This window comes from Ahaetulla prasina, chromosome 1 (genome assembly GCF_028640845.1).
Source record: "Ahaetulla prasina isolate Xishuangbanna chromosome 1, ASM2864084v1, whole genome shotgun sequence".
In the NCBI taxonomy this organism is placed as follows: Eukaryota; Metazoa; Chordata; class Lepidosauria; order Squamata; family Colubridae; genus Ahaetulla; species Ahaetulla prasina.
In genome coordinates, this window is record NC_080539.1 from 281116542 (window position 1) to 281139092 (window position 22551).

A 22551-nucleotide genomic window follows, 5' to 3' on the forward strand; every position below is an offset into this window, starting at 1 on the left:
AAAGGGGAGTAAAAAATAAGAGAGAGGTTTTTTCCCATGTTCATTAGTCCCTTTGAGCACTTCATACTTTGTAATTATATGGCAGCCTCAGAATTTCATGTTTCCCTTCTTTTTCAACTTTCCTCTTTGTTTAACAAGGTGAGCCATTCAGCTTCAAATTTAAACAATCTTGTTTCGGATGGATAGATGGATGGGTGAGTGTGTGAGAAAGAGAGAGAGAGGGAGAGAGAGAGAGAGAGGGAGAGGGAGAGAGAGAGAGTCAATGAGAATGTCTGTGTACTTTCTTTAATCAAAAAAAATCTTTAAGGCAATATTCCAGATTTAACTCTGTTTATTCTGCTTTTTTTAATTTTTCATTCCAAAATACTTTTCATTTAATTTTTTTTTAATAAAACCTTTGTAATTAGTTTCTTTGTTTTAATTTTTTTTGGATGGAAGGTACACTCCTCCAGATGGCTTTAGCTGCTGTGGTAGTCTGAAGGTCTCTTTACACTTTTGCTCCATTTAAACCTGCTTTAGAAAGTGGATAGGGCACACCCAGTGTCTCTTAAGGAGGCTTCACAAGAAGTTGTGAGCATAGGATGTTTTCTTTGTTTGACTGCTGTGGGCGATCTCATGGCTTATCTTTTTTCTGAGAAGCTCTGTTAGTTTGGGCATATAGCCTGGCTGTCGATCTTTGCCTCTGTATTATTTCTGCTGTTTTCTGAGATGTGCTAGACTGCCATGTTTTCATCTGGAAGTCTGCAACTCCATCACATTCTTAACATGACATTTTATCTGGATGTATTCCATGGGTTTTTTTAAAAGACCTTTATGTATTGAAGAAGTGGTTCCTATATTTCAAAATTAGCATGGTGGAAAGGCTGCCTATTCTACTGAAAAGTTTTGGAATGTGGTATAAATCCTCAAACCTCAAATATGTAAATGCCCGTGTTTTTCCTCCCTAATGTCCTGGCTTGATTTCATGGATTTTCCATACCGAATCAGTCAAGCAAGATTTTCTACTTAATTTTGTCATTCCCCCCCACCCCCCAAATGATATCAAGTCCTCACACACATTTAAGTGGAAACATAGATAATATAATGCACCTGTTAACTAACAGTCCAAATTCTGGCTAGACAGAGTCTTAATTGTCAGCACTTGCTCTAGAGAGCCAAAAGGAAAATATGCATGTGTGTACTTAATTTAATAAATCTGAAGATATAAAACTAACATAACTTCACTGTTTTTAATTTTTGATTAGAACCCTAATCATAGAAACTGCAGTAAGAATTCTGAATTCATATTCTTTAAATATGTCTATTTTGAAAAGCAATACACATTTCATTATCTGAAATGTGAATTATTGTGAATTGAATTATGCAACTTGGTGAAAAGGAGAAGCACTTGAAAAAGTCAAAACTCTTTCATATAAACAATCCATATTAAGACAAATGCATAGAATTTCTTTAAACTCAGATGTGGTAGAATGTAATCTGGATTCCAAGAATGAAAAGGCTGCTTTCCAGAGTGCAAAGAGACAGCGAAGCTGGTTAGCTTGGTCAAGCTTAGATACCTTGGTTGGGAGAAAGAGAGTTAAGAAGATTCTGCTCTAGCAATTTTCAGAGAACATTTATAGTAATGCAAGTAATTGCTTTAGTTTATAGCAAGATTTCTGTCTGTAGGTGAGGAACCATACAGCCATGGTGGCACAGTGGTTAGAATGCAGTACTGCAAGTTAATTTTTCTGACTGCTGGCTGCTAGCACTTCGGCACTTTGATTCTCACCAGCTCAATGTTGACTATCCTTCCAATGTCTATCCTTCCAAAGGTTGGTAAAATGAGGACCTAGATTGTTGGGGGCCGTATGTTGACTCCATAAACTGCTTAGAGAGAACTGTAAAGCACTGCGAAGCGGTATATAAGTCTAAGATCTGACACAACAATCCAAATCATAAAATGTAGATTAAGATTTCTCCATTATTTATTAATGAACTGCCATATTATCCTCAGCTTCTTTGGCCTAAGCACTAGTGTGAGGCTCAGGCTTTCTCTACAACCATTAACAAGACAATTTTAGGGAAAATTTTGTAAGTGCTGAACATAAAACAAATTACTCTCTTGAGCCTTTTCATCAGAACATTTAAGATCTCTCACATTCCAATGGAACATAATGCTTTTGTAGGCTTTGTTTTCATTTCATATGCACTCTTAGTGATTATAGAGTTAATCTTTGAATTACAACCACAATAATGAACAGAAAATTTGTCTTTAAGCAAAGTATCACATGATCCCATTAAGTTTTATTACCTTTTTTGCTGTTGTTGGTAAGCAAAACATCATGCGATCACAACTTGTGACTTTCCCTGCCAGTTTCCCCATGATTTTGTATTCATTCAATGTCATCACAAATTTGACTGGTCGCTTAACAAATGATCATTAAGCAAGGACCACCTGTAGCAAACAGTGGTTACAATTAGCATTTAATTGCTTTTGTAAAAATATTTTTGGAATGTATTCTAGTATACAAAATGGTATCTGATGTTTTTCTTTCTTGATCTGGAGGGAGGAGATTAGTTTTTAATGTCTTTTTATTGTTTTACTCAAGTATTAGTGTCTTTCATCTTCTGAACCATCTGTAATTTTGCTATATAAATGACATTACAATCTAAGTAATTACAGCAGAATAGTTTTGGAAATAAAATATTCATAATCTATAACATTATTTTTTAATAAACCTTATTAGTAATTTGTCTGCACTATTTTTTTAGAATACAAGAATATTATATTGAATGTCTTTATTGAATAAAAATATAATATCTGTTATGGATCATTGAGAGTTGAGCAGCATAGTTTAATAAGTTTAATAAATTATTATTATCTAAAAGTTCGGGATGAATTCTTGAAAGAAAAATTATGAAGTCAGTAATTCAAATAAACCAACAGATAAACCATCTGATAACCATATGTGCGTAATTACAAATAGTTGTTATGGTGAAAAATAAAACAGTTATAAAATATGCATTTCATTTGAATCAAACTGAAAAGTCTAAAATAAATGTAATTTGCCCAAGGAATTAGGAACAAACCAGAGATAAAATTTGAATTCCAAAGCACAAACCATAGTTTTGAATTTTCAAATTTCTGCTGAAGATTCTCTTTCATAAAATAAAAATGACAAGGCTCAGAGGGAAATACCTAGCCAAGAAGTTAAATGCAAAATATATATGTAGGTCTAAAATCTGAATACCAAATATTTGCTTCTCACAGAGAAAAACAAAATACCAATTTCATATGCTGAGAGAAATGAGTATGAACAAATCTGGCAAACAGAGCTGTTTCAGATAAACTAGATTAACACATACACTAAATAAAATCATATAATACACATTAATTTGTCTACTCCAGAAACTAATCTCTTTTAAGTTGTTCTCCCTGCTTTTATCAGCAAACTGTGACACTTTTTTAAAAAAATAATGCCTTTGCACTCTACAAAGGAACCACATACATTCTTAAAATGTGAAAATAAAGATGGATTTGCAGAGGCTTCACTTGCAACTTACCAATTACTCTGTTAATTTTCTTTTAATTAAAACAAATCTTTAAAAACCCTCAGTCCAGGGTGTGGAATTATTTAGGTATGGGTATCACGCATGTCTTTTCAAGTATAGTCTTGCATTCCCAACCCTTTTCACACTGCAGCTTAAGTCTTTTTGGTGGCAAATTCCATTGAGCATCCTTGGCACTTTCCCAGGTTGTAACGTGAAATCAATCTTGCCGATGCTTCACCTTGGTTAACTGGAATCCCTATTCAGCATAAAAGCAAATAAAACATAAATCATTCAAGTATTTTTAACGTTATGCTACATTTTATATACAGTGAATTTAAGACTGTCAGATTATCTTGACATAGTGAAATCCTTTTCTAAAAAGGAGGAAGCGTGAAACCAGAAATTCTAGAAGTGTATCAGTTGTGCATGCCAGTAAAGCTTTTTCTAAAAATCCCACTTTTAATATGATCTCTCTAAAAACATTGGTTGAATTTCAAGATTTAATATTTTTAGTGTTTAAGTATAAGTTACAAAAAAGAGAGGGGTAGCTTGAAATGGTGATTTCCAGGTATGCAGAAAAAGGATTTTCTTGTTCTTCATTAACAAAGACAGTAGGTTGCATAAAATTTAGAAAAATGTCAAGTACTACTAGGAAAAGCCATCTGATAGCCCAGAGCTTTTCATAACAAACCTGATGGAGATATAACTTTTTAAAATTCTCTCTAAATATCCTTTGTAGCAGATGGCAGTAATTCAGTAAATTGGATGATTTTTTTAAAAAAAGCAAAATCAAACCTGATTAATGCTTAGATTAGATGAGATGAGAACACTGGAAAATGCAAGGAAAGTAGGCTAGACTGTAAAGTTATAAAAACCTGTTTAATTAATTTAATGCATTTATTTTAAATATTTTTTACAACCATTAATACATCAGTTATAGTCGCTGCCTTCCACACTCTTCCAGCTGAATTACTCTGATCATGGCAACATCCATTCAGAAACACACTGAATAGATTAACAAAGTCTTTAGTGGTGTTTATATCTTCTCTAATTTCAGCTAGAAGAGCCAACACATCTTTCTTAGCAGTTGTCAACACTATCGTATTAATGGGAGAGTAAGGTGACAGAACTTTCATCAGCATAATCCATGCAGATGAGGATTCCCCTTCTCCAAATCAAAGCATACAGGGCTGTAATAATAGTTTACTTAGCAAATAATTGTCTGGATATAAATTTTAGGGTGATACTGGGGATGAAAATATATTGAATGCAAAACTCTGCTGGCTCCCTGTTTATGAAATTCTTTCCTAAGGAGGCTTGACTGATCTTTTCATCACTAAGCAGTGTTAAAAATCCTGGGCTTTTACCATCTGGATAATTTTATTAATTCTAAAAGCTATTAATAGTTTTTTTTAATAGTGGGCCAGTATCACTTTTTCAGTATCTCATAGGTTTCCTGTTCTCATTGGCACGATCACAGCCAGGTGTGGTGAGAATTGTAACCGAGCAATACTTGAGAAGCCACACTTTCCTTGCTCTGTCCTGCCCATGCATTTTTCTGTACATTTGCTAATCACAATTCTCCCATCTTCAAAAACAGTTGGTTGTGCTTGACATTTCACACATTTCTATCAGTTAGCCAATACATTCCTAATGGTGGAATCACCATAGTTTGTAAATACTGGTTTGGGGGGTGTTTTATTGTTCTTTTTAATTGATTTCAGTGCCCTCTGCTACTGTGGACCTACCATTTATTTCATATTAGCTGGATACCTGTGCTTCGCTACAGAACTATGTGATGGGGCTTGATAAATTGACACAGCTTGAAAATTAATGAGTAATTACGAGATCGGTCTCTCCTCTCCCCTTCTCTCCCTCAGCCTTGCTCCACAGAAAGCTCCCCTATCCTATCCCCTTTTCTCCCTCAACCTTGCCGCACTGAGGCCTCCCCTATCCTATTGCTGCTGTAAAAGTAAAACTGAAAGTGAAACTCCTCTACTCTGTGTTTTGCATTTGGAACAGATTTCTTTTGAGGTGGGGAGGGGGAGTAGAACTGATGAGCATCAAAGCATGTTAATAATAATATAGGAAATACTAATGCTCTGATGGTCATTTTGAAAAATTCTTTCTTAGTGAGCATCTAGAAGCCAAGAGGAACATATGTGGCAAATTTCAAGTTTGTAAGTTTTACGGTTCTGGAGATTTCGTGATTACGGTGTGAGTGGTTTTTGCTTTTATATCTATAGATATGCTAATATAGGAATAAAACAGCTTTAAAATTGTACCTTAGTTTTCTTAATCTTTTGGCCTTTGTGTTCATAGGCTAGAATATTTAGTGAAAAATAACTATTCTTGTTTCACTGGGACAGACACTGCATTCCACTCCATTTGAGAATTACATAAAACTTAATTTAATCTAATTCTTTTTAGTTACCTATGAATATTTTTAGTTGTAATGATACATATTGTAAAACATTTGAATATTGAAAAATAGCAAATAATGTTTGCATGCATATTAGAACTTTGCCATTCATAAGGGATTTCGTTTCCCCCCCCTTTTGCCTTATTTCATGAATACATTACAACTTGGATTCCTCAAGGGAGCCATTTAATTGAAATGAACAATATGGTCTGGTTGAATTAAATTTTACTTTTAGAAAAGTTGAGAAATGAGCATAGTGGAAAAAGAAGTGGTATTGTGAACGGGATTACATTTAATCATTAATTAACGTGTGTTAAATAAGGTTTTCCCTTTGGAATATTTAGTGTTGTATTGCAATGAATGGTGGCAGTAGAAGATAATTTGCAGTGAAAGCATAGTAAAGAAATGCTGGAGGGAGGGTGTTAGAGATTTATATGGAAATGATAGTGATATGACAAAGATGGAATTGAAATGAACATTAATGCTAAAAGATGATGCAAAGAAATTAATAAGTGCTGTGAGAAAAGTTAAATGCTAAAATGCAGAATTTGGTGGTGCAACATCGAAATGTTAAAATAGGCTGTGCTTGGTTTATGGAATAGTTGTCAAGCTCTGGGAAAATCAGGCGATTGAAAGTAGTTATTCAGGAATATAAAGATATATTGCAAGCTTAAGCTCTCTACAAAATCTGAGCTGCTAATCGTCAAGGAAAATGAATGGGAACAAGAAGGCATTCAATGTAGACTGGACTTAGATCTCTTGTGAGCATGCAGGGACTCATGATTTATGATGTGTTTGACTCCTCTCTCGGGCTCAGCCTGGTCATCTACAGTAGTTGTGTGATTTGTTTAATATATGTCTCAAGACTACATCTAGGCTTGCCATTTGGGACAATGTCATTGTTTTTCCTATATGCCCATGATGGCACACCGAGCCATGTTGCCTGGCATGCGCAGCATCGCCTGTTCCTCTTCCGGGTTTCTGATAGAATAGAATTTTTAGAATAGAATAGAATTTTATTGGCCAAGTGTGATTGGACACACAAGGAATTTGTCTTGGTGCATATGCTCTCAGTGTACATAAAAGAAAAGATACGTTCATCAAGGTACAACATTTACAACACAATTGATGATCAATATATCAATATAAATCATAAGGATTGCCTCTTCCGGGTTTCTGATGCGCATGCAATGATCAGCTGGCCTTTTTGCACAGCAGTACCGGAAACTAGAAGAGCTGGTCTTTCATTTTCCTGCATGAGCATGTGCGCTGTCCAGCTGATGTTGCGTGCGAAACCCAGAAGAATAGTTGGTTTTGTCCGATACTGAAGCACTTTCCTTTTTTTTAATTTAATTGACTTTAAAAAAAAAATTCATAGCATTATTTAAAAACATTTTCATTAAGTTTTCATAAAATTCCCTGTGACAATTTAAATTTCTGAAAATATACTATTTGTATCGCCCACGCATAAGTTTAGTTCATGTTACATAAGTGAAACTAAATGGTGCTGTAGTTCAACCACAAACAAAAGAGCCTCGTCGCAGAATAGTTCATGCATCTCCCCCCACACCACCCAGCTGTAACAGACAAGCAGAGCAGGTAGCCGGCGCCCCCCACAACCCAATCCATGATGTGTGAGAGGCATGCGCAGACGATGATACACTTTATAAATCACCATTACTGTGGAACTGGTGGGCGATTAGAAAATTTTACTACTAACAGAGATACAAAAGTGGGAGTAAGGTATAAAAAGGTTGACTACCCCTGTTGTAGAGGATTTGAAAGTTGACAATGAACAAAATTTGGTAAGGTCGGTACAGTTTTATATGAGGCAAAGAGTATACAGACCACAGTGTCCCGTAAGGGAAGGTTATCTTTCAAACCTTTGATCTATTGATCTTTTTCAATCTTGGTTCAGTGTTGAGTTTATCTTGCTTGCTTTCATGCATGAAACAAGGTGGAATCTGGGAATACCTTATGTTGATTCCATCTGTTGTCAGCATTTATTATTTTTATCTTTCTAGAAGATTTGAAGGTCCCTATTCTGATCATACAGTATATGAATTTTCAGTGATTTTAATTTATGGCTTTAATTGATGTTATCTATTATGGTGAGATTGAGAAAAGGGGAAGACAAGAATAATATGCCAGTACATTATGGAGTGTCTGAACATAATAATACCAAAGGCAATAAAAATTAAGTTGTATTTATTTTTATTTATTTGTATTTCACCTTTATTATTTTTACAAATAACAAAGTGGCAAACATATCCAACACACTTTGTTGTTCCTATATGCCCATGATGGTGAACCTATGGCATGTGTGTCCAAACTGGCACGCCGAGCCATGTTGCCTGGCATGCACAGCATCACCCGTTCCTCTTCCGGGTTTCTGATGCGCATGCGACAAAGTTGTTAGGTGAGTTAGGCTAAGAGAGTGACTGGACTAAAGTCATGAAGCGGGCTTTCATGGCTACAGTGGGACTAGAATACTTGTATGATAGCTAGAATTTGTTCAGATCATTAAAGTAGGTAGACAGAAAGACTTATTGATTTGAACCTATTTAAATAAATACTGTTGTAACAGTCTGGGTCATTAGCCTCCTTTTTCATCCTCCCTTCCAGTGATGTGACTTCAAATATTAAAAGTAATTGATCACACACAAGGAAAACTATCGTACTCGATCTCTCTTCCTGTGAGAGGAAACCAACAAATTGTTTTGCATACCTGTCATGTAAGCACTTGTCTGCATATGTTTGTGGACTGAAATTCAAGTTTGTTTAAAACAATTATCTTGAGGAGCTTTTTTTAAAAAAAATATGTTTTACAGAAAAGTATGACCATGGTAGAGAGCTGAGACATGTTCTTACTATATACTTATCAGCTTGATAGGCTTAATTTTTAAGGTTTGAATGTGTTTTTATCTGTGCTTTTGCTTCTGCTTTCTTTTAAAGGAAGAGATTGTTATGAATGCTTAAATTTATGGTGCTTACTTAAAAAAAACAAAACCTTCCAGTAGTTCATGTCTGCATATGTGTCCTGATAACTACAATCAAAGAAATGCAGTGCAGTTATAGCTCTGAGTTGGTGAAGTAGGTACAACTATGTTCCTAAATTAGTACTCTTACCAGAATAAAGATAATTTTATGTATATTTTACGTTCTTGTTATATTTGATGCTTGTTAAATTTGTATATGAAAGATACAAGATATAGGTGCTCACCTGAAACTTATTGGGCTGTTCAGTAAATATCTAAAGTAAAACCCATAAAAGGAAAGAAATCTAAATGGATTGTTACAAAACCATTGTTTCCTATTCTACCCAGACATATTTTTCATTCTGTTCACCTGTCTTTGTTCTGTTTTTCCACCTCAGCTACCCGCACATAACACTCAGTTATTATTCCATGCCAAGGGTACGCTCAGTTGTCCAATTAGCCTGAAAAGAATGTTTTATGTGTATGTTCTCAAGTCCCAGTACTGTCTTCCTCTTGTGTATAGTTGATTCATAGAATTGACACTTAAAAGGCCTTTGAATTGTCAAAATACTCAGGGTTTTTAATATGTATTTGTGCTTACTTGGTTTTGGGGTTTGCCATTTAATGTTTTCATTATTATGCCAGGTTACAATATTCTTATCTAGCTTGGTAATGAAATGTCTGCAAGAAAACAACCAAGCTCAGAAAACACCAGCAACCTCTACTTGTAACTTAGTTGATCAAAATAATTTCTATCACAGAATTGTAATTTTTGTTTTGTTTTTTGCTCTCCACATTTAGGGACATCAGTATGAACAATATAACAAGATTACCAGAAAATGCCTTCAAGAATTTCCCTTATCTTGAAGAGCTGTGAGTATTAAATCTAACATACTTTGTGGTATGGAAAGTGAATGAGTGAAGGAGATTGGCGGAAGAATTCCTTTAAAACTAAATAATGAAGAGTAATGATACTGTGCTAATGAGAGACAAAATATATTTCTTCAAATATTCACAAGACCTTTTCATAGTAATTATTTTAATTGTGATTCCAGTGACGACATAATGCAATTACAGTGTTGCCCAAAGGCAATATGGGAGTGTCTAATTACCACAGTTTTAAATGGAGCTGTACTATATTGATTGCATAACATATACAATATGTGACAAATTCTTGTGCTTACCATGTGCCAGGAACATCTGAATGATATGGGAAAATATTTTGCCTTGTCTAATTTGACAGCTGAAAAGCCAAAAAAACAAACAATAAAAACCCTTTCATCTCTCCAGTCCATGCCACTATATAAGAGGTATATTTCAGAATTCCTAAAAATAGCTAAGCACAGATTCCCAAAAATTATCAGGGCAGACCTATATCTAAGGAGATGTGGTATCTTATCCAATTCATGATCACAGTTTTCAAACATTTACTAACTTGTTTGCTTAATTTTTGGACACATGAACAAGAAAAAAGTACCAACTCTTTGTTTTACAAAAATGTCCTGTTCTAACCACTAAGAAATTATTGCTACTTACTGCATGTGATAAGTTGGGAACTTTCCTGTAGTTAAGAGCCACATTTTGCTTCAGAGATTTACAGATTGTCACTGATGTTACTAGGTGGACATGATGAAATTTTGTCTCATTCTTAAGAAAAAGTTAAAAATAAATTGTTAAGATTAGCCAAGTCACTTTATCCTGGGGCTATAGCACACAATTTGTTGTAAACTTCAATCATTTTAAATTTCTGGCGCAACTTTCTAAAATTTTGAAATAATTTAATATGTGTTTCTTTTAATGTTCATATTGCCCAATTCAAAAAGTCATGGAGAAAATATAGATAGACACACACACACACACACACACCTACCTTTTAATAGAATAGCCTACATACTGGCTATATAGTGGTATGAATAGGATCAATGTATACTTTTCTCATATATGGCATTGGACTAGATGTTTGTGAGGGGAATTGTACATTTCCAGATCTCTTTTTGTTGAAGGAAAATAAGATATATAATATAATGGACAATGTTTTTAAATCACAGAAATTAAGAGGAAAAGTTCTAAAATTCCCAGGAGCATAGAAACTGAAAAAAGCCTCACCTAGCTATTCAGTCTAAATTGTCTCTTCTATTAAAAGGCTCCACCCAAAAGACAAAAGCCTCAAGGAAAGCCATCCAAATTGTCTTTATTTCTAGAAAATATTTTGCTGACCTTTGTTGCACACTGTAGTTCACAGAGTAGGATAGGCTGACAAACCTGAAACATCCTTTACTATTTATAAATAAAGCAATTAGTACTTGGGAACTTCATCTTAGTAGTTGAGAACTTTATAAGTGAGAGCTGTAATCATTTGGGGCCATTTGTCTGCACTTTAAGACAGACATTCAGAACCCTTGTACTACCTGTAATATTTGCTGTTGTAAACTTCATAAAAATATATTATGGGAATCAGAACTCAAGAACAAATTCTACTGAATATTGCAAATATTGTTAAAATTATGCCCAACTAACTAAATGAAGGTCCCTTATAATGTGATCCACATTCTCTTTTTTTATAGTAGTTTAGAAATTTATTTATGTATTCGATTAAATTAAAATTATCTTATATTCAGATATACAAGTTGACTAATTATAGTAGCTTTCCTCCTGTCACATTTGTTATATTGGTTTGTTTTCTCCTTCATGAGGAACTTGTTTACTTCATGTTAACCATTAATTATTATAAGTGTAATCAAATGAAAGAGTTATAGTTTATACACTGTTCAGGCCAAATATGTGTATACAATTTACATAATAATATTAGTATTTAATAATCTGTAGCATGCTAATGAATATAATGGAAATTCTTTCTTTTGTGGCAATTCCTCTTCTGAAAGTAATTTATAAAAAACCATTACAGAAGACTATCAAGGACTTCGCCATTTCCTTTAATGATAAGTGTACTCTATGTAATGTCAACAAGTGCATTAGGGCTGTGAAAATAATTCTTGAAAGCTTGATACAGCTATTTTAAGGCCCATTTTACTGTTCTGAGCACTTAAGTTACATGTGCACCTACCAAGATTCCTTTACAAACTATAAATCAGCTGTAATTAATATGTTGCTGTCCTGGGTATTAGATAGGGACTAGAATTCCTGGAGAGTTTGACAGCTGTCTTGCTTTCCCTGTAAAATATCCACAGTTCTGTACAAATATATGAATGTATTCCACAAAATTATTTTTAAAAAACTTAAAGCAGTTGTAGCTACTCCTCTACTTAGCCTAAATGTATTAGCATTAAAGGATTTAAAATCCCAGAATTTGGAGTTCTTTGTCATTCAAAAGTGCACAAACTGTTGCAATAGTAGTGATTATTCAAGTTCAAGATGGCACCACTTTTAGTAACAACAGAAAGAAAAGACAAAAATCATCCTTAGTAATGAAAAGACACTCAAAGAAGTGAGTGTGTACTTAAGGATGTGTTCCTGTATAGCGAGGGAGGGGGCAGATGACTCTGATTGTATATAAAGGCTTTTCTGGGAACAAAACAAGAAAATTCATGATATGAAGCTGGATCTAATCTAATGTTTTATAGCTGTGCTGAGCATTTAAAAGTATTTTGCAATGAAAAGCCCTTTCTTGGATTGTTAAAGTAACTGCATTCTTTGGAAGCTTCAAAGCCCATCCCATACTGTCTATGGATTTGTGAGTGTGGACAGCTTTGCTGGCAGTTTTGAAGGAAGAGTTGTCTGCGCACACGTATGTGTACTCAGACATCTGGGGAAAATGAAGCAAAAAGCCAAGTGAGCATTCCAAAATCTGTTGTAGCGCTTTCAAAGCAATGCTTTATGTCTACTTTGGAACCAACACTTTCAGATTCTTGGTACAGAGTATTGGATTGTACTTCTTCAAACTGCTCCCTTTTCAAAAACCCACATCTGGATAGGCTAAGCAAATATGAATTCTAGAATTCCTATAATTGTACTGCTGTCACTAATCTCCAGTTACTTGGGCTTGTGCCTGCAGCTTAATTTTTAACTGGGGTTTCATTTTATTTTTGTAGGTGGCACCATATAATATGTCTTGAATTTTAATTAAATGTTATATAACCATATTGCAACTCAGTTTTTAGTTTTATAGTAATGCACATGTGCCACCCCAAACCCCCAAAATGCAATGCAAGCACCCCGTGTATGCACCCTGTGCATGCGCACACATTCCCCATGCATTTGCATGTGTCCCCATGCATGCGCTTTGCCTCCCCGTGCATGTGCAGCAGAGACCCGAAGACCAGCTGGCCTGTGGGAGGTGTGCACACATGTGCAGTGGAGCTGGGCTGGGAAAATGGCTGGCGTGCCCATAGAGAGGGCTCTGCGTGCTACCGGTGGCACATGTGCCATAGGTTCACCATCACGGCTATAGTCACTGTGCTTATAGGTTCTTAGGGCTTTTTATGGTATAGTTGTTGATTCTACTATCTCCACATGTTGTGTTGATCAGAGACAGAAAAAAAAGCATATTGTAATTATTTTTGATCAAGCAGTCACACATTTCTGCTTTGCTCTATCTCTCAAAGCAAGAAATATTAGTCTATGAGAAGAGATATTTCTCCAAGAGGATATCATTTTAATAAAGAAGACATGATATCCTCAGTAAATATGGTTTTCATATCACACTAGAACATAATTCACTAAAGATGATCCTATCATTGAATTAATATGATTGACAGTCCATCAGGACAATGTATGATATATTCTTTCTTATTAACTGGGTGCAGAGTATATTAGAAAAATAAATATATACACTTCATTTTAATATGCTCTAAAAAGTGGCAACCTCTGTTTCTTTAAACTCATTTTTTTAAAATAAATTATCTGTATTGTCTTAGGTATGTGTTCACCTTTTCACAGTGATACACTTGGCCGATTAAATTGTTTTTAATTTACACCCTGGAAGATAGAAATTGCCCATAATTTGGAACAACCATTAGAATGAATTATTTGTTTGAAGATATCGATTGGAAGCTTGTTACAAAGTAACCTGTAAACAACTTAAATAAGTTTCAATTTTATAACACACAATTTTTCAATTTTTATTTCCTGCCTGAGCAGGGGTTGGACTAGAAGACCTCCAAGGTCCCTTCCAACTCTGATATTATTATTATAACACCTAAACTCCCCCCTGCCTTTTTAAAAAAGATTAGCTTATCACCTGATTGTCTATTTTTGCATGATATACATTCTTTGTGGGGAAAAATATAATGATTTTTTTTTCAATAAATATCAGCTGAATAAAATGTTATGCAACCTTTCCTTGAACTTCAAGCAAGATATTTGTACAGCTGCACAACTCCCAGATGCTTATATAACTATAGAGAATGGTCATTACCTCTGTTATAGAAAGGAAACGTTATGCTCCCTGGAACAGAGAAAAGGATGGCAGGGGGAGGGTTGAGCGAAACAGAGGATGTAAATTATCAGGGGCTCCTTGTCTGAAATCAAAATTACATCATTCATGTTTTTGTGGTGTGCTTGTATTTCCCTTAGTAATAGTAATGAATGATGATTCTGTTCTTCCCTGTGTCTTTGAACTGTGGTGTGGAGTTTTAACAGGATTTCATTTTGTCTCCCATACTATTTAACATTAAATTGGTAGATAGGACAGGGGAAACATTTTCAGATTGAGGTTTACCATCATGTAGCTTTAGCTATGACATTTGCTTGAAAGAAGCATAAAAGAACTGAAACTAAAAGCTAAAGAACTGAAAGTTAATCAAAGCAGGATTGAATTATAAAAGAGAAAGATTAGATAAATCAACTAGCAATATCCAGGAAAATATTTCAACTTTATCTCAATTTAAAGTGTTCTATAATGCAGACACACATACGTGCACGTACACATTTTACAATAAAAAAGTAATTGCTAACCATATGTTAAAATAACTGTGTTCCTATAGCAGATCACCTACAGCAGGGGTCACCAACCTTTCGGACCTCAGGGACCACTAAATTCATAATTTTAAATCCCGTGGACCACTAATATGAATTTTTAAAAAAGAGAAATAGTATTTAATGCAATATAAAAATGCAAATAATTTTTCTGCGGACCACCAAAATTTTCTCATGGACCACCAGTGGTCCATGGACCACCAGTTAGTGACTGCTGACCTACAGTACAGTGGATATAGAAAGTCTACAAACACGTCTTCTAAAATATCAGGTTTTTGAGATGTAAAAAAATCAGACCAAGATAAATCACTTCCAAATTTTTTTCCACTTTGAATATAGCATACAACCTGTACAATTCATTTGAAAAACAAACTGACAAACTATGGATTAAATGGTTTAAACTATTCCATATTATTGATATAATAAATGCATTTATTTATTAGATCCTGCCTTTGAGGGAAAAGTGTAGGTGAGTGATAGACAACTTTAAAATAATGCCTTGTAGAAGAAACAACAGTTACATTTTTCCTCTTGTAATTCTAGAATCCAGACATCCTGTTAAATCAAATGACAGGAGATTCCCAGCAGGCAAAAAGATGAACATCATCTATGCACAAAACATGGTTAAAGTATATAAAATTCACTGCTGTAAAATGTAGTGGTGGTTACTAACGTAGATGGCTTTAAAAGGGACTTAGCCTTACACCACACAAATTTTACTGTCATTAAGAATCCTGTTTATAATGGCTGGGATCGTTAGCATCCGTATAGACATTGAATATGATTCCCTTTGAAATCTCATACTGTACCTAATTTCTGAGCATCTCACCACCAGTTAAAAAAAAAAAAAGAATGTTAGACTAGGAAGGCCATTGGTCCTGTCCATTTATTTGTGTGTGTGTGTGTGTGTAAGAATTTTGATTATAATAAAGTACTATACATATTAAATATAAAACTAAGCTTAATTATAACAGACTATTTTGCAGAATGCATATTCACTGTGTTGCTTTGAATAAGAAATGTGTTGTTGATGACAATTGTATATAAAATCATTGGGAGAGAGTTTCTGGAATGTGTGTAAAAGTTTATTTCTATACTTGCACTTATAATTTATCTATCAGACAAACAGAAATACTATGTATGTATTTTTATTGCAATCTTTTCCAGACGGCTAGCTGGCAATGACCTTGCTTTTATTCATCCAAAGGCCTTGTCTGGGTTGAAGGAACTCAAAGTTCTGTAAGTAATCAAAAATCAGGGCTTCATAGTATAATTTTTCTTTCTTGTCCAGTCAGCATGTTCACTGATAGAATGAGCAGAACAATATGTTTTTGTTCTAGTTTCTAATACAGTATAGAGCCAATAATGAGGAAAAAAGTTTTATTTTTCTCATAATTCAGATGCAACATCAACCTTTTAGTTGCTGAGAAAAAGAAAAATATGTATTTGTACCCCATTTTTCTTTGAGGATTGTTGCACAGAATACCATATTCTCCAGTGAAACTGTGACATCGGTCAGACATGGGTTGCTACAGCCGGATCCACCTAGAGATTGAGTTATAGTTTTTTGACCACACCCCTTCCTCCTTCCTGTTGGGCCCAGTTTTGACTCAGTTGGCCTGAGAGAAACATCTCTAGCAGATCTGGCTTCCAGCCCATTTCTATTTGATTCTTTCAGAGTCACTGTGAGTTTTTTGACCAAAAGGTTTTTTTTTAGTCAGGAAATATGCCAGTCTGCCAGGCTTGCTTTAAAACATAGCAGATCCGTACCGGTCTACCTTTCTGACTTTTGGAGCACACCGGTTTACCTCCACTGAAAATAGAGGCATCGGTCTACCAATTCACTCCAGGCAGCCACCATTTTCAGCGGCTTAGCCGCAGCCATTTGGGCCTCTGGTAGGTACCTTTGAGTCCTCAATGAGGCAGAAGCTCCTAATCCTCTACCACCAATGAATTGGAGCTTTTTATTCTGGCAGCAGCTCCGGAATCGCGCCTCCCGGCCGCCACCACCTACAGCGCTAATCAGCTGTAGCGTGGCTCTTAGACAAAATAGCTGAGGCAAGCTATCAGGGGTTATTTCTTCTGTCATACTACTTCAAATTGTGTCTGATGGAGAGCTGAAAGTCAACTAATCCTATAGATGCTTTCCATTTACAAACATGTTTCTTGCAGGATTTTCTTGCAAAATGTATCTACAAATTAGCCAGTATGCTATCCAAGTGAACCAATTCCCCCCATTGTTCCTCATTACGATACTAGATAAAAAGTTTTGGGATAAAGAAACAACAACTAGTCCCTGACTGATTGCCTCTCTTCTTAAAAGTGTTTCCTTTTATTTTTGTTTTCTTTTTTATTATATTAAAAGAAAAACAGATATAACAAGGAGAGTAAGGTTTTCTTAAGAGACACAGTTATATTACTTAGTTATATTAAGGTAAAGTTTCCCCTCGCAGATATGTGCAAGTCATTCCCAACTCTAGGGGATGGTGCTCATCTCTGTTTCAAAGCCGAAGAGCCAGCGCTGTCCGAAGATGTCTCCATGGTCATGTGGCCAGCACGACTAAATGCCAAAGGCGCACGTAACGCTTTTATCATACCACCAAAAGTGGTCCCTATTTTTCTACTTGCATTTTTATGTGCTTTTGAACTGCTAGGTTGGCAGAAGCTAGGACAAGTAACAGGAGCTCACCCCATTACGCAGTACTAGGGATTTGAACCACTGAACTGCCGATCTTTTGATCGACAAGCTTAGCATCTTAGCCACTGAGCTACCAGGTCCCTACTCAGTTATATTACATGATAGTTATACTGTATGCTATTATTATAGTATATTACTATATAGAATTATAATATAATAATAATATACTATATTATAATACACAACTACATTTGATTCAGAATACCAAAATGAGGGAGGAGGCATGTATATAAAACATATAGCAGGAAGAAATTGTGCTAAATAATGGACATCAGTTTTTAGTTCTTTCTCTCTTTTTCTTTCCAGCACTTTGCAGAACAATCAGTTGAAAACTATTCCTAAAGAAGCCATCAGAGGACTCAGTGGATTACAATCCTTGTAAGTAGTATTGCCTTGAACACATGTTAGTTGGGTTCATATTTTATATTTCATGAATTATTTTGTATTTTGGAAACCAAAATTAACGGATTGTTCAGACAGCACTCTTAATTGTTGCAAATGCAACAATTTTTAAATTAAAGCTCAAATAAATGTAATAGAAAAGCCTAATGATATACACAGCTCAATTATGGAAGCTCCAGAGACTTTATTATAGATTCTTTTTTAAAATTAATTGATTTATTCATTTTATTACAGGAGACATACCCTACTATATTCAAGTAATTATAAGCGATTTAATATGTATAAAATAAATAGAAATATTTAAAGGAATTTATCAAGTGCGGGGATGAGAGGGGTTGGTCTTGGTTAGTCTTTCAGTAATTCTTGAAGATAGAATTAGATAGAGGCACATAAATTTAAGTAATAAAAACTGTTTCAAAATGCTGCCTCTTATGTGAATATTAATGTTTTCATTTTTCTTAGTTTAGTTTATTTATTTATTTATTATTTATTTATTTATCAAACTTCTATACCGCCCTTCTCCCGAACGACTCAGGGCGGTGTACAGCCTCCATTTAAAACAATTAATATACATATTAAAATAACAATTAAAAAACTTATTCAATAAAAGGCCAAATTAAAACCGTCGATTGACCATAAAAATACCCAATAAAATTACCATTAAAAGTTTAAAATTTAAATTTAAAATTTAAAAATCAGGCCAGTCCCGCTTGTATAAATAAATAAGTTTTCAGTTCCCGGCGGAAGGTCCGAAGGTCAGGCAATTGGCGCAAACCGGGGAAGTTCTGCTCCAGAGAGTAGGTGCTCCCACAGAGAAGGACCTTCCTGGGGCCGCCAGCCGACACTGCTTGGCGGACGGCACTGAGAAGACCCTCTGTGAGAGCGCACGGGTCGGTGGGAGGCATGTGGAACAGCAGGCGGTCCCGTAAGTACCCGGGCCCTAAGCCATGGAGCGCTTTGAAGGTGGTAACCAAAACCTTGAAGCGCACCCGGAAGACCACAGGTAGCCAGTGCAGACTGCGCAGGAGTGGTGTTACCCGGGAGCAACGCGGTGCTCCCTCAATCACCCACGCAGCTGCATTCTGGACTAACTGCAGTCTCCGGGTACACTTCAGGGGTAGCCCCATGTAGAGAGCATTGCAATAATCCAGTCGAGAAGTGACGAGAGCGTGAGTGACCGTGCATAAGGCATCCCGGTCAAGAAAGGGGCGCAACTGGCGGACCAGGCGGACCTGGTAAAAAGCTCTCCTGGAGACGGCCGTCAAGTGATCTTCAAACGACAGCCGTTCATCCAGGAGAACGCCCAAGTTGCGCACCCCTTCCATTGGGGCCAGTTTAGTTTAATTAGTTTAGAACAAACTAAATCACTGGGAATATTTTTTTTTATTATGGTGGCATAGAAATAAGTTTCATATTCAGGTCTTTTCCTGTGTAAGGTTGAGGGTATCTTGGCGCCGTTTCAACAAGGTCTCACTCGTCGCCTTCAGGCTGGTATTTATGGCTTCATGCTTGTGGGAGCAAAGCGCTGGGAAGAACTGCTGCCTGCTGTGCCCACCTCGCGAAATTGAGGTGGGGGAGGGTTGATACTTAATGCAAGACATCCCCCTTTGGCCCCACCCCCGCACTTCTTCCAAGAAGGCAGTGCTCTCATTCTCTCTCATTCTCTTTCTATGATTCTCATTCTCTCTCTCCCCCCTCTCTTTCTCTCTCTCTCTCTTTCTCTCTCCCCCTTTCTTTCTTTCTTTCTCTTTCTCTCTCTCTCTCATTCTCTTTCTCTCTGTCATCTCATGGGCCAGCCAGTCTTGGGGCTGAGAGGAAGTCAAGCGTCTCCCCGAGAGACTGACGTGCAGGAGCACCAACAAGGGCTGGAAGAAACAGCCACGAGATCCAGCTCCCACTCTGGAATATAGAGCAAATCTCCATTTCCCTCCCTCCCTCCCCTTCCCTTGCCAGGGGAAGAGTGACTGGGAAGGGAGGGCGAGTGGCAGGGACAGCCACTGGTGGGTTTAGCCGATAGGAAACTAAAGCAGGGGGAAGAAACAGCCTGGGATTCCCATCACCCGTTGCTTCGGTCCGCCTGCATCGTCCTCCCACCCCTTGCACCATTACCTCATTCCAGCCAGCGAGGGCTCTGCTGCAAAGTTACAAATTGCCCGAACCTACCTCAACAGCGGAGATTTACAGCTGCCTGGCCAGTCCCATCTTCCAGAGCTTTAGTCACGGGACTGGCCATTGCTTATCCGGGAGCAGCTCCTCCACCCGGGTGCGCCGTGGACTACCAACATTTTCTCATGGACCACCAGTGGTCCACGGACCACCGGTTGGTGACATCTGCTTTAGGGGAATTTTTAATTGATGACAAAATATATTTTTCCTTCTCAGAAGCTTTTGACTTTTTTTAGTTTGGGATAGTTTAATTCCCGGCCTTCAGTGGATGGTTTGATATCTTCTGATTTATTGAGATACACATTTTCCGAGTACTAATTTTTTTCTTAAAAATGAAAAATAATGCTAATCTGCTTTTTAGATCAAAGAGTGGTTATATGAAAGGTCTATCAACGTTCAGGCCCACAATTAGGTTTATTTGAGGTATGACTATGTCACAACCAAGAATAGAATAATCCAATTGGGTTTCATGGACAAGGTGTAAAATGACTGAAAAGCAATGAAATATTAAATGATTTTTTTTCTTATCATGAGCAGAACAGGGGAAGCTATTATGCTTATGCCCTGTATAATTAAAATTCTGATCTTTTTCTTTTCTCTCCACTATATTCCATTATATCATTTTTGTACTACTAAATGGTAGAGCCTGTAATTGTACAGAGATATAACATGTAAAATGGTAACGAAAGCATAATCTTCTTAGAGGTACTTGATTCATACTGCTTTATTCTTGTTGCTGATTTAGTTTTCATTAGTATTTAGTGCTTGGATTTTATTAAAACGTAAGTTATGTTCTGGTTGTAAGTTCTATCTAAATCTCTTAACCAGAAGTAATTGGTCATCCTTTAGAGAAATATATTTACATGGTTGGTATTGCTTTCTTCACCTTGCCAGAAAAGCACTTTATCAAAGGAGGTTGTTATAGCCTTCTATCATGTTCATTACTCATCACCTCTGACGTATGCTCTTGGGAATAAATTATCAATTTGGCAAGTTCCTGCATATCACTCATTCATTTGCATCCTACATTTATATAACAAATAATTGATCCTTTGCTTTTTCTATCTGTCTTTTATATACTTTAGGGAGATCTGCTTATGCTTGAGGGAGATCTGTTAGGATGGTAAAAAATGAAATTGATATTTCTGCCCAGTAGCCAGAATTTTATTGACTAGAATTTAAATAGGTTGCTTATGACCAAATGTTTCAAAGAAACCTGGAACTTAGTAAGAGGAAACTCTTACATAAATTGTAGTTTAACTTTATAATAATTATTTTTTTCTTAAGATTTTTGTAACCACAATTCATCAACAGAATATAGGCCATTTTCAGAAGTATAGTAAAAAGCATAAGTACTGTCTATATAATAATACAGCATACAATTATGCTTTTATATTTCTGCAAATTAATTTGTGAACCTATTATTTAAAATTCATGAAATGAAACATGAAAATCAGAGTGTTTGAGCAGGCACTTGATAAGCTGAGGTTCTTATTAGCAAAAATATCAGAGTGCCTAGAACATTCACAAATATTTAGGTTTGTTGGAAAATGGATAAACGTAGCATAGAAACATTTTGGTATTTGTATATGCTAAGAATAAAAATAAACCTGATTTAAATTATCTCAAATTTGATAGCATTATTTTCTGAAGGAGTTCTGTAATTGGGTTGCCATCATTGAGAATTCCGGGAAACAAGAATTGTCACACTCTGGATGACTTCCTACGATGGAGGCACAGGCAGGCCTTATCATCAATTCAGGGGGCTGACAGAAACTGCAGAATTTGACTGTTAAACTGTTTATCTTATAGATCAATGCTGTCATCTTGAATTAGGGTAAATTGTTCATAAGTAGCTAATCCAGCTCTTTAAGGATATTTTACCGGTGATTACAATAATAAATTCCCAGGAATCCCTTGTAGCTGAGAGAGGAGTTGTATTAGGTCAGGTCAGTTTTTCCTTTTGCAGGATGTCAATTATTAAGAAGGTGTCCTTGTAGTGCTTAAAAGGAATATTCACTGAGTCCATGAGTAATTGAACAATTATTTATTTTTGTAAATTGTTTTATGTTCTTCTGATAGATAAATTTCTGTTTTCTGTTTCTGTTTCTGTTTTTCTGTTTTACCGTGCAGGACTGGCCTAGTGGGGTTTTAATAAGGGGTTTTATTGGTTTTAAGTTCTTCAATCAACTCTAAATTTTCCTTTGTATTAATTGATTTTACTTTGACTGTAAACCGCCCTGAATCCTTTGGGAGAAGGGCGGTATAGAAGTCGAAACAACAACAACAACAACAATAATTATAATAATAATAATAATAATTTAAAAAAAATTGTACTGTACGGTGTGTATAGCTTAGTGTCTTCCCTCTAGTCTAGACTATATTGTACTATATAGTCTGGCCTATATTGGCATGATCCA

General features: G+C 35.8%; 1 protein-coding gene across 2 annotated transcripts in view; it reads left to right on the forward strand.

Moving 5' to 3' along the window:
- LGR4 (leucine rich repeat containing G protein-coupled receptor 4) overlaps positions 1–22551 on the forward strand; it is an 81355-nt gene that overhangs the window by 23729 nt on the left and 35075 nt on the right. For both annotated transcript variants that reach the window (XM_058161074.1, XM_058161083.1), the window contains exons 2-4: positions 9733–9804; positions 16033–16104; positions 17870–17941. In XM_058161074.1, coding sequence (XP_058017057.1) covers positions 9733–9804; positions 16033–16104; positions 17870–17941 — 216 coding nt within the window. The remainder of the gene's footprint in view (positions 1–9732; positions 9805–16032; positions 16105–17869; positions 17942–22551) is intronic.